The sequence below is a fragment of the Leopardus geoffroyi genome, chromosome D1 (assembly GCF_018350155.1).
Source record: "Leopardus geoffroyi isolate Oge1 chromosome D1, O.geoffroyi_Oge1_pat1.0, whole genome shotgun sequence".
In the NCBI taxonomy this organism is placed as follows: domain Eukaryota; kingdom Metazoa; phylum Chordata; class Mammalia; order Carnivora; family Felidae; genus Leopardus; species Leopardus geoffroyi.
The window spans coordinates 21,083,514-21,097,477 of record NC_059329.1 but is presented as its reverse complement, the minus strand read 5'-3'; the positions used below and the strand labels follow the sequence as shown (position 1 = coordinate 21,097,477).

Sequence of the window (13,964 nt, the reverse complement as noted above, 5' to 3'; positions counted from 1 at the left end):
ATGGGAAAAGAAACAATTAGAATTTCCCTTTCTCCATTGGTACTCAAGGGCTTAATAGTGTCACAAAAGTGTTATTCATTGTTCTTATTAGGTTACACATTAGAACCAAGGATGTGAGAGATACTGTTAGAGCTCTGGTGAATTTCATGCCAGCCCATTTTCAAATGCAAAATTTCAGGAAATTTATAAGACATACACTAAAGTTTTCTGAAGTCCCTTCCCACAAGGGCAAAGTAGAAAATCAGGGAAAACAACCTGGTTATGTAGGATCTGAAAGTTTTTTTCATTGGTCTCTGTTAACTGTATTTAGATTTCATAATGTACTCAGAAAACGGTGATGTTTGGAATATTTTAACTTGTGGCCTAAGTGAAAGCATATGCTAAATATTGCATAAATCCCTGGGAAGTTCCTAATTAGAGTAAGAAGGAGATATGGTAACTTTATTTTTTTCTAAAATAAAGAGAAATGATGAGGAGCAAAGAAATATGTGTGCTATACAAATTATTTTATTTCTGTATAAATACTGAATCATTTTATTTGTTTGGTAATAAAAACCGACAGTTTAATCCCATTAAAAATGGCCAGGGGACCTGAATAGACATTTTTCCAAAGAAGATGTATAGATGGCCAACAGCACATGAAAAGATACTCAACATCATTAATCATCAGGGAAATGCAAATCAAAACTACAATATCATCTTATACCTGTCAGAATGACTAAAATCAGAAAGACAAGAAATAAGTTTTGGTGAAGATGTGGAGAAAAGGAACACTTGTGTATTGTTTGTGGAAATGTAAATTGGTACAGCCACTGTGGAAAACAGTATAGAGGTTCCTCAAAAAGCTAAAAATAGAAATATCATATGATCCAATAATTTCACTACTGGATATTTACCCAAAGGAAACAAAACACTAATTCAGAAGGATATATGCACCTTTATGTGTATTGCAGAATTATTTACAATAGCCATTCAAGTGTCCATGGAAGCCATTCAAGTGTCCATCAATACATAAGTGGATAAAGATGATATAACATATCTATACAATGGAATATTACACAGTCATAAAAAAAGATCTTGCCATTTGCAACAACATAGATGGACCTAAACGGTATTAGGCTAAGTGAAATAAGTCAGACCGAGAAAGACAAATACCATATGATTTCACACATATGTGGAATCTAAAAACCAAAATGAATAAACAAAAAGTAGAATCAGACCTGTAAATACAGAGAACAAACTTTTGGTTGCCAGAGGGGAGATGGATGGGGTATGAGCAAAAAGGGATGAAGGGAAGAGGGAGGTACAGGCCTGCAGTTATGGAATGAGTAACTCACAAGAATAAAAGGCACAGCAAATGGAATGTAGTTAATGGTATTGTAATAGTATTCTATGGGGACAGATGGTAGCTACATTTGGGGCAAGCATAGAATAATGTACAGAGATGTTGAATCAGTATGTTCTATACCTGAAACTGAAGTAACATTGTGTGTCAACTATATTTGAATTTAAAAAAAAAAAAAAGAGAGAGGGAAAGGAAAGCTTACTGGTAAGACCTTGGCTGGCAGGTAGTGTATGTTACCTATTGTGGTTAGTCATAGTCTTCATGCCAAACATGTAAAATTAAAAGTTTATTAACACTATATTTTAATAACGCTGATTTACAATATACCATCCTTTCCTATAACTAGTAGAAGTTAAGTCTTGAAAAACATATTAAAATATAAGGCAATAAGTATTATCAAAGGAATTGTACTTGACTTATTTCATCAATTTAAGTTAGCAAATAACCATTGTTATGCATCCTATTTCTAAGAGATATCCCAATTCTGCAAATTTTGTTTGCATGCACTTTGCTTTCTAACTCTATGTCCAATACACTTGGTGTGCTATCGTGTCCACATGGTGCCCAGGTCAATGTCTAATATACCCTATCATATGGTGATGCTGTGCATATGACTGGCACTATGAATCCAGTCCTCCCGCACTGTTCTTCAAAATTATCAAGTAGAATGAACAATTTCATTACTTGTGGACATACACTGTTGTCTCTGGATTGTTTCCTTATCAAACCCTCTCCGAGAATTACAAAGCTTTTCTCAAGCAAAATACCCATTTCCTTCTTTTTTCAAGGATCTTATTCAGGACAAGTCTGACATCTTTATTCCTCAAGCTGTAGATCAGGGGGTTCAGCATAGGCACAATAATGGTGTAAAACACGGAAGACACTTTCCCTTGGTTCATGGAGCTCACAGATGATGGCTGCAGGTACATGAACGCAGCGGATCCAAAGAAAACGGCAACAGCTGAGATGTGGGAGCTGCAGGTGCTGAAGGCTTTGCACCTACCTTCGGTGGAGCGGATGCGGAGGATGCTGGCCATGATGAAGATGTAGGAGCTAAGAATCATGAGGCTGGGGGCGAGGATATTAAATGCACTGAAGCACAAAACTACCACCTCGTTGATATAAGTACTGGAGCAGGAGAGCTCCAACAGTGGGAAAAGATCACAGAAGTAATGGTTGATTCTGTCAGCCTTACAGAAAAGCACTCTTAGCATGCAGCCTGTGTGAGCTGTGGCACCAGTCAAGCCCATGATATACACCCCAACCACCAGCCGGGAGCAAACCTGATAAGACATGGTGACATTGTAAAGCAATGGGTTACAGATGGCAACATAGCGATCATACGCCATTATAGCCAACATATGACATTCTGATATAACAAAAACAAGGAAGAAGTAGAGTTGAGTCATGCATGCTTGGTAGGAGATGAAATTCCTCTCTGTCACAAAGTTCACTAGCATTTTAGGGGTAATGACGGTGGAATGGCAGAGATCAATGAAGGACAAATTGCTGAGGAAATAGTACATGGGGGTGTGCAGGTGAGCACTGAGCCCTATCAGTGTGATCAAGGCCAGGTTCCCCACCACCGTGACCACATAGACTCCTAGGAAGAGGAAGAAAAGGGGCAGCTGGAGTTCTGGACTCTCTGTTAACCCAGCAAGGATGAACTCAGTCACTGTGGAATGATTTCCTGCTGTCATTTTCCTCTGGGAATTTTATGTAGAAAGAGAAGAAGAAAAATTGTGGTAGATATTTATTATCCCACCATGCAATGTAGTATGAAACAGAATTTGTCTTTTCAGCCATGTAGCTTCAGTTCTGTCTGTCCCTGATCTATGTTAGCGCTCAAAGACACTGAGGTCTCCATAATGTGGGGCATGTAAATAAATATCAGTTAGAACTATCCCTTTTTTGTTCTATGCTGTAAAAGTTGACCTTACGCACTTCTATGTTTATGCAGCATTATTTACCCTAGCCAAATTGTGGAAGCAGCCCAAGTGTCCATTGATAGATGAATGGATAAAAATGTAAAGATTTATATATATAACAGAATATAATTCAGCCATAAAAAAGAATGAAATCTTGCCATTTGCAATGACATGGATGGAGCTAGACAGTATTATTACACTAAGCAAAATCAGTCAGTCAGAGAAAGACAAATATCATATGATTTCACTCATACATGGAATTTAAGAAACAAATGAGCAAAGGGAAAAAAGATAGAGAGAGAGTAAACCAAGAAACAGACTCTTAACTATAGAGAACAAACTGATGGTTACCAGAGGGGAGGTGGGTTGGGGGGGGGTGGAATTGACTAAATAGGTGATGGGGATTAAGGAGTCCATGTGTGGTGATGAGCGCCGGGTGATGTATGGAATTGTTGAATCACTATATTGTACACCTGAAACTAATATTACAATGTGTTAACTAACTGGAATTTAAAAAGAAACTAAAAAAAACAAAAATGAAAAGACTGGTGATATTACTGTGTATTAGGTACATAACGGGTTGCTGTCCAGGCACTTTAGAAAAGGTATCTGATTTATTTTTCCCAGATGAGAAAACTAAAATTCAGGGACTTCAGTTACTTGGTAGTGGAGACTCTGTGGCTTTTCATTATAGGTGTGGATGATAGTTTCCTAAAAGTACAGGTGAAAAATTCAAAATAGCCACAAGAAATAAAAGTGATAATAATGGGCTTGAGCTAATACTGATATCTGCCAGAAACACCATTCTTTCTAAAACCAAAGCATGTACAAAACACATGCTAGTTCAAAGAACATAAGAGATGGAGAAAAAATCATAATGGTGATACTAACATTTATTGAGTGATTCTAAATAGAGCAGAGTCTAGGTAAGATTCTATAGAGATGAATCTGATACTGGTTACCTATCTATGCATGGATTGCCCAATGAATAGTGTATGAATAAAGGGAACCAACTGGGTTCACAGCATGAAATAAATAAAAACAAAAGCCTTTGTCAGTTGCACGTAAACTATTAGGAGCACGGTGCCATTCTGTGACTAAAATATCTGTCTGTGGTATTTATGTTTACACTGTGCAAGATATGGCTGGAAACAGATAAAGCCAAAATTTAATCTTCTATGTAGTACTCTGTCTTCCAGTTCCAACATTTTTTTAGTATAATACTAATGATTGTTTCTATAGCAAAATAATCTCAGTCTTTGGAATTTACAGTTTTCACATGCTTACTATTTTGTTAACTATTGCTTAGTTATGTAAAAGTATATCTCAAATGTTTTTAAATAGGAAATGGTTTTCTGCCATTCTCTTACTGTTGACACTTTCATCTATAGGCATAGAATTCACTTATGATGGGGAAGACATCTTTAGGTAGCAGGACGCTGGTGATTTTTAAAAGTTATTTATCCAGATTTTAGTGATAGCACCATGTAAAACTGTTTGCCTTCTTAGATATAAATTTATTTAACTTAAAAAAAGTGAAATTTGTAATATATGTATTTGTTCCTATACTCCCTCCCCATCTGGATCATCATTCTTTTTCTTTTTTTTTTTAAGTTTATTTATTTATTTTGAGAGAGAGAGAGAGCAGGGGAGGAGCAGAGAGAGAGGGAGAGAGAAGATCCCAAGCAGGATCCACACTGCCAGCACAAAGCCCAATGTGAGGTTTAAACTCACAAACTGTGAGATCATGACCCGAGCAGAAACCAAGAGTTGGACGTTAAACCAGCCACCCAGGTGCCACAGTGGGTCACCATTCTTGAAACTGTATTGGGAAAAGAGCTTTTGTCTTAAATCTCACACTGCAGCCTGCCTCACTGCTGTCTTTAGGTACATTTTCCAACAATAACTCCTTGTTGGGCCTTTCCCATCTTTGCCACCCATTAATGACTGGAAGTGATAAAACTGCCCACAATGTTCTTCCTTTTTTTTTTTTAAAGCACCATTAACACATGACCATTGGATATAATACATTTTTACTAAAGGCTTAGTCATAATGTAGTGATTATACCTTTGGCAGAATACAACTTCAAACTGAATGTTACAAAGTCATGGTGTAAGGAATTTCTTTCTTGCAGCAGCCAGTGCTTGACTGCCACATTCTCCTCTCTTTCTAGAAAAGGAATAACAAGTTAGGCAGAAGTAGTTCAGTAGCTATGTTTTATCTTGATAGCACAGCTTTAGAATATGTTACAGAACATGCAGTTTTCAAATCACCACTCTCCATAAACTTAAAACCTCTATATACTTCTGCTACCTACTTGACCCATGAAAGTATTTGAGTTTGTAAATCTTCTCTAAAACTTTTCACTCCTGTCCTCCTTTAGGAAACAGACTCTCCCTTGAGAGGAATAATGACAACTCTAAAATTCTCTTTTATTCAAATGATCAAAATTAAATTTGTTTTGATTTCCTCATTTGTTTGTGGTAAAAAAAAATCACATAACATAAAATTTACAATCTTGACCATTTTAAGTGTAGAGTTCAGTAGTGTCAAATATGTTCACATTGTTGTGAAACAGATCTTCAGAAATTTTTCATCTTGCAAATCTGAAACTCTGTACCCACTAAATAAATCCCTTTTCTCTCTCTCCCTTGGGCCCTGTTAAGTCCTATTCTGTATGTTTCTATAAATTTAACTACTTTACATACCTTACATAAGTGAAATCATACAGTATTTGTATTTTTCTGACTGACTTATTTCACTTAACATAATGTCCTGAAGATTTCTCAAACTTAAATGACTCAAAGGACCGCCTTGATTTAAAAAAAAAAAAAAAAAAAAAAAAAGATGTTGGGACACCTGGGTGACTCAGTTGGTTAAGCGTCCAACTTCGGCTCACGTGATCTTGCCGTCAGTGAGTTCGAGCCCCCCCCCCCCCCATCAGGCTCTGTGCTGACAGTTCAGAGCCTGGAGCCTGCTTCTGATTTTGTGACTCCACTCTCTGTCCCTCCCTTCCTCATGTTCTGTCTCTCTGCCTCTCAAAAATAAATAAATAAATAAATAAATAAATAAATAAATAAATAGATATTAAAAAAATAAAAAATAAAATGTTATGATGCAATTTGAAGAGCATAAGCCCTGTCAAAAAATATTGTTTTATATTTTAAATAATATCAACAGCATCCACAAAAAAACACAGCTAACGTTATACTTAATGGAAAAAAGATTTAATATCATCCCCTAAGATGAGGAACATGGCAATGATGGCCATCCCTCTACTTCTACTCATCCTTATACTGGAGATTCTATCTATATCAATCAAGGAAGACAATGGAATAAAACATATCCACAATGGAAGGGAAGAAGTAGAACTATCTCTGTTCACAACTTACATGATGTAACCTATAGAAAATGTTAAGGAATTTGCAAAAGAAATCTTAGAAGTAATTAACAAGTTCAACAAGGTTGACACATACAAGATCAACATACAACGTTCAACTGTATTTCTATACACTTGCAATAAATAATCCAAAAAAAATTCCATGTTTAATAGCATCAAAAATAATAAAATACTTAGAAGTAAATTAAACAAAGAAACAGAAGACATGTACACTGAAAATTACAAAACATTATTGAAAGAAATTAAGCAAGACCTACATGAATGAAAGATATCCCATGTTTATGAATCAAAAGCTTTAACATTTTGGGGCGCCTGGGTGGCTCAGTTGGTTGAGCATCTGACTTTGGCTCAGGTCATGATCTCATGGTTTGTGAGTTCAAGCCCCACGTTGGGCTCTGTGCTGATAGCTGAGAGCCTGGAGCCTGCTTCGGATTCTGTGACTCCCTTTCTCTCTGCCCCTCCCCTGCTCATGCTCTGTCTCTCTCTGTCTCAAAAATAAATAAAACATTAAAAAAAAATCTTTAACATTTTTAAGAAGGCAATTCTTCCCAAATTGAGCTACAGAGTCAATATAGTCTCTATCAAAATGTTAGTTGTTTTTGCAGATATTGAACAGCTCTTCCTAGAATTCACGTGGAGATATAAAGCATTCAGAAAACCCAAAATAAACTGGAAAGCGAACAAAGTTGGAAGACTCAGGCTTCCTAATTTGAAAGCTTGCTATAAAGCTACAGTAATCAAGACAGTGTATCACTAACATAATGGACACATATATCAATGGAATTGAAATTAGAGTTTAGAAATGAACACATACATCTGTGGTGGATTGATTTTGACAAGGATTCCAGAACAATTGACGAGGAAAGAATAATATTTTCATTAAATGGTTCTGGAATAACTGGATAGCTACATACATAAGAATGTAGTCAGATCCCTTCCTCACACCATACACAAAACGTACTTCAAAATGGGCCTTAGACCTAAACATAAGAGCTAAAACTACTACACTCTTTAAAAAATATGTAAAAGTAAGTATTTGTGCCTTAGGAATAGGAGATGTCTTCTTAGATAAGATGTCAAAGTACAAGAAACCATGTAAAAAATAAACGATATCATCAAAATTAAAAGCTTTTGTGTTTCAAAGAATATCATCCAGGAAGATGAAAAGACAACCAACAGATGAGAGAAAATATTTGCAGGTCATGTGTATAGCTAAGAACCTGTATACAGAAAATATAAAAACTCTTAAAACTCAACAATAAAAAGACAACCCAATTTTAAAATGGGCAGAGGATTTGAGTAGACATTTTTCCAAAGAAGATACACAAATGACCAAGAAGCACCTGAACACCATCTTTTGTCACTAGGGAACTGCATATCAAAACTACGATGAGATACCACCTAATACACATTAGAATGGCTATAATCAAAAAGACAGACAATAACAAGTATAGGCAAGGATCTGGAGAGATTAGATCCCTCATAGAGTGCTGGTGGGATTGCAAAATGATACAGCTGCTTAGAGAACCAGTTCAGTAGCTCCTGAAAGTATTAAACAAAAAGTTACCATATGACCCAGAAGTCCTACTCTTTTTTTTTTTTTAATTTTTTTTTTTTTAACGTTTATTTATTTTTGAGACAGAGAGAGACAGAGTATGAACGGGGGAGGGTCAGAGAAAGCAAGACACAGAATCTGAAACAGGCTCCAGGCTCTGAGCTGTGAGCACAGAGCTCAATGCGGGGCTTGAACTCACGGACCGCAAGATCATGACCTGAGCCGAAGTCGGCCGCTTTACTGACTGAGCCACCCAGGCGCCCCCAGAAGTCCTACTCTTAAGTACATCCAAGAATTGAAAATAAATGTCCCCATAAACGCTTATATATAAATGTTTAGCAATATTATTTATAATAGTCAAAAAAATGAAAACCATCCAAATGTCTATCAAATGATGAATGGATAAACAAAGGTATACCCATAAAATGGAATAGTATTCGGCCATAAAAAGTAATGAAGTATTGGGATGCCTGAGTGGCTCAGTCGGTTAAGTGTCCAACTTTGGCTCACAGTTTGTGGGTTAGACCCTGCATCGGGCTCTGTGCTGACAGCTCAGAGCCTGGAGCCTGTTTCAGATTCTATGTCTCCTTCTCTCTCTCTCTGCCCCTCACCTGCTCGTGCTCTGTCTGTCTCAAAAATAAATAAACATTTAAAAAAAAAATTTTTTAAGTAATGAAGTATTGAGGCATGCCACATCATGGATGAACCTTAAAACATTATGCTAAGTGAAAGAAACACAAAGGGCCACATATTATATTATTCCGTTTATACAAAGTGTCCAGAAAAGATAAACTTATGGGGGCACCTGGGTGGCTCAGTCGGTTAAGCGGCCGACTTCGGCTCAGGTCATGATCTCACGGTCCGTGAGTTCGAGCCCCGCGTCGGGCTCTGTGCTGACAGCTCAGAGCCTGGAGCCTGTTTCAGATTCTGTGTCTCCCTCTCTCTGACCCTCCCCCGTTCATGCTCTGTCTCTCTCTGTCTCAAAAATAAATAAACGTTAAAAAAAATTTAAAAAAAAAAAAAAAAGATAAACTTATGTAGAGAGAAAGTCTCTTCCAGGGGCTGGGAGCAAGGGAGAATGGGAAGTGACTGCTGATGAGTACAGAACTTTATTTTTGAGGGGAGGGAGGAAGTAATGAAAATGCTCTAAAATTAGGACGTGGTGATGGTCGTTCAATTCCACGAATATACTAAAAACACTGATTTGTACACATTGCATGGTTGAATTTTATAGTGTGTGAATTACATCTCAATAAAACTGTTATAAACAAGTAGAACAACCACAACAAAATGATGGTGATAACATACTGACTATACAAAACATTTCACCACCACCTGCGAATTTGCCATTGTCCTCCAAGCCTTCCCCATCTAGGTTATGCCGGTGTATACCTCTTTATTATGCCAAATTTCCCTACTAAGTGTTTTCTTCAAACAATGAGATCTTCCCCAGCAAAAAATTATGCAACAGTGGCTCAAAAATTATAACCATATTTTACAATTATATTTTTTCTCTCTGGTAGATAAGAAAAATATAGGATTTAACCATAAATTGTTAATAAGTTAAAGATATAGGAAATAAATATGCTCTATTTAAAATGTTTCTCCTTTGTCCTATGTCTTCATCAGAGAAAAAAAAATCAACAAGTACAAAACAAGTAAAGTAAACATAGTAAAGATGGCCTGAAAACACAGTACCCAGTACTGAAAATACCCAGTAGCTTGCTGCTTGGTGTCTGTTTTCCTTTTACTCCTCGATAAGCAGAAAGCTTGCCATCTCCAGCAGAAACTAACCATCCTTGGTTCTGGGTCAATTCTATACTTTACTGTGAAGAATTTAAGTATGTCTAATGCACAAAACTGTCCATTCATGATCAAGCCAAACCTGTTGCCAATTTTATAAACCCCAAACGGTAGTTTCCCCATTATCTTTTACAAAAATCCCAGTTATTTCTTTTAATCCATCCCCTAATTTTACCTTACCTGATATTAAAAAGACTGCGTTGCTACATCCTTCCATATTTCTCTGACTCTTTACAATGGCCACTGACTGTTTCTCCTATACTCCTGGCCCTTCACAAAAGTGAGCCAGTAAATACTCCTGCCCATCACAGAAGTTCCATTATATCTTGTCCAGTCTTTGTAATTCTGACTGAAGATGTTGGGCTTTTATTCATTATGTGTGACCATCTCCCTCTGAAGTCTGACTCTCACACATGGTCACAGCTTCTATTATTTTCTGTTCTGTCCAGGTAACAATACCTGTCTGTTTGAATGCCCATTACTCGTACAAGTGGATAATTACCAACATTGCATCCATGGTCTTTTCTTACCTTAGTTTGATCTATCTGAGAGATGAATGAGTCCTGAGGAAAACACCAAAACAGATTAAAAAAGAAAAAAAGTTTTGAACTCTTATAAAAGAAATATTATGACTTATAACCCAGAATTTTTGTTTCTCCAGTTTTACTAGGTTAATAGACTAAAAGAATGTTCTAGTCCTAAATTATCTAGTCCTAAATTATCTAGTCCTAAATTATCTTTAGTTTTTGCTAAATTTCTTGTGAGTCTATGGACATAAGTAATGTGTGGTAGCTAAAAATATAGAACAAACTTCATAGCTGCATGAATTCAATGAACATCTAAAGATAAATCATAAAATGAAAAAATTTAAGTTATTATCCCATAGGACTTGCATACTTAGTCTTGTCTTGAAAAACATTCTATCAGTAACTTGGATGATACCATGGAGGAAATCATTATGAAATTCAGAGACAACATTAACAAAGAAAAGAGTAATAAACACTTGTATGATGATAATGATTTAAGAAGAGAATGTTAGGTGAGTGTAGACTGATATTAAAAAGAAGAATTTAGGGTCACATGGGTAGCTCAGAGGGTTAAGGATTCGACTCCTGATTTTGGCTCAGGTCATAATGTAGCAGTTTATGAGTTTGAGTCCCACATCAAGCTCTATGCTGGCAGCACAGAGCCTGCTTGGGATTCTCTCTCTCTCCCTCTCTCTCTCCCCATCTCTCTCTCTCTCAAAATAAATATATAAACATTAAAAAAATAATTTAGAAATCTTGCCATTTGCAATGACATGGATGGATCTAGAGAGTACTACACTTAGTGAAATCAAATCTCTACACTCAGAGAAAGACAAATACCATATGATTTCACTCATATGTGGAATTTAAGAAACAAACATAGGGGGAAAGAGCGAGAGAGAGCGACAAACCAAAAAATAGACTGTTAACTATAGAGAACAGTTGGTTGGTTACCAGAGGGGGGGTGGGTGGGGGATGGGGGAAATGGGTGATGGGGATTAAGGAGGGCACTTGTGATGAGCACCAGGTGTTGTATGGAAGTGTTGAATCACTAAATTGTACACCTGAATATAATATTACACTTTATGTTAACTAATAGAAATTTAAATCAAAACTTTAAAAAGAGGGAAAATTTAACAGTTTTATAAGCATAAAATTTTTCATGAGCACTCAGGATAGAGATGAATGAGAGAATCCCTGCTCTTCAGAATGTACAATCTAGGAGCAGGGAGGCAGACTAAGAGATGTGACACGTGATTGCACAAGTCTTACAGGAACACAATAAATGTGGTGCTAACCCAGAATAGGTGTCAAGGAAGGCTTCCAAAAGAAATATGAATCTAGGACAAGTAGGGATAAGCCAGGTCTACAACACATTCAAAATTGAGAGGCATTGGCCTCACAGCCCTCATGTTCAAAAGATCCGGATCAAGAGAAAAAAAAACACTTAACGATGCTGTTAAGTTCATGAAAAGAAACATACTAAGGTGATAGTCACACAAGATAAACTGCATCTGGTGAATTGTGCTTAGTTCTGGGGGCTGTATTTTATGATGACAATTTACAAACTATAATTATCCATGAAAACTGAAGATTTGGATTAAAATAATTTACACCAAGTGTCTACATGACTGGTAACAGGAATTGGAATTCGATTTTTTGTATGTTACTTCAAAGGGAGGAGCTATGGCCAATGAGCTGTTTCTTTTTTTTTTTTTTATTAATTAGTTAATTAATTAATTTATTTATTTATTTATTTTTAATATGAAATTTATTGTCAAATTGGTTTCCATACAGCACCCAGTGCTCATCCCCACAGGTGCCCTCCTCAAATCCTATCACCCACCCTCCCCTCCCTCCCACCCCCCATCAACCCTCAGTTTATTCTGTTTTTAAGAGTCTCTTATGCTTTGGCTCCCTCCCTCTCTTTTTTTTTTCCTTCCCCTCCCCCATGGTCTTCTGTTAAGTTTCTCAGGATCCACATAAGTCATACAGAGAAAGACAGATACCATATGTTTTCACTCTTATGTGGATCCTGAGAAACTTAACCTGTTTCAAAATCAAATATCTAACCATTAAATGTGTATGGGTTGAGTTATGAAAAAGATCGTTTTCTGTCTTCAGATGCATTCTAGCAAAACATGAGTAACCACCTTCTAAAAGCTTTAGGAAATTTTTTTAATGTTGTGAGGAAGCTAGACTCCTTTAACATTCTGAGATTAAAAATTCTAGAATAGAGAGAACTCAGATACTCACCTTTACTTGGAAATTTTACTCTAGGTTAAATGTATGATTTAGACCATGTATCCTCCAAGGAAAATAGCTCTTGAGAATCACAGTAGAGGCTATTCAAAAATAGACATTTCTGGGCTCTCCTTTACTTAGGGAATCAAAGGCAGGTCTGGATTTCTGAGATGTTTACATAGATAATATGTATCAAAACCCATGATTCCCTATTGTAATCTCATAATGCTACCAGAGTCACTTGCCAAAGTGATTTGTTTTTATCTAGGGTAATATACAAGAGGTATCATCATATAGTTTCATATATATATATATATATATATATCATATATATATATATATATATATATACACACACTCCCTCAAGATTTCCTTTCACCAATTAAAATTTGATTTTTTTTTAATCCTCGGATGATACTCTCATTATCTCCCATGTATATAATATTGTCAACATAGAAATAAATACATTGACATTAGGCTAAGAACTAGAAATTAAAGCTTTGCAGACATTGTTCTCGAAAGTCTTTATGACAATAGTTTTCTGGATATAATTTCTGAAATATTTAAAATCATGATTTCAATTTTTTTTCCTGTTGAAGTTTGGGGAAATAGTTAATTATATATAATTATTAGTGGTGATTGCTCTTTATAGTTTTCAAAACACTTTATTATTGCATACATAAACCATGGTTTATAATGATAATGGCAAGTGTTTATTGAACATTTAACTATATGCCATATATAATTCTAATCTTTTTACATTCACTAATTTATTTTATTCTCACAATAGCTCGATGTAAAAGATAATATTAGGCTAAATCAGGTAGCAATTTCATATGATTCAACCTAACAGTAATATATTTAATGTTTTAAAAATAAAGAATCTGAAGCAACAAAAATTAAGTAATTTGCCTAAGCTTACCAAGATAGCAAATTTGCTCATAAAATGATTACATCTGGTATATTACAAACATTTTAAAGTATTCAATCATTTATTCCTTCAATAGAAGTGCAAAACACCATAGTATGTGTTAGGACTGTCAGCACGAAATGGGCAAACCTTTTAGAATTTCTAAAAGAAAGGAAGAGCGTTTTATTTGAGCCCAAATGAGGACCACTGCGCAGCATACACAATCTTCACAAAGAAGAGAGTGCTCCTGG

At 35.9% G+C, this 13,964-nt stretch overlaps 1 protein-coding gene across 1 annotated transcript; it reads right to left on the bottom strand.

Annotated features, from left to right (window-relative positions):
- Nucleotides 1-2,085: 2,085 nt before the first annotated feature.
- On the bottom strand, nucleotides 2,086-3,051 carry LOC123602215 (putative olfactory receptor 8G2). The gene has a single exon (XM_045486562.1). It carries the CDS (start codon nucleotides 3,043-3,045, stop codon nucleotides 2,086-2,088), a length of 960 nt encoding a protein of 319 aa, XP_045342518.1. The 5' UTR covers nucleotides 3,046-3,051.
- Between the last annotated feature and the right edge of the window lie 10,913 nt (nucleotides 3,052-13,964).

What these genes read in the sequence shown, in the direction of transcription:
- LOC123602215 (XM_045486562.1), bottom strand. Translation starts at nt 3,045, where the DNA reads ATGACAGCAGGAAATCATTCCACAGTGACTGAGTTCATCCTTGCTGGG.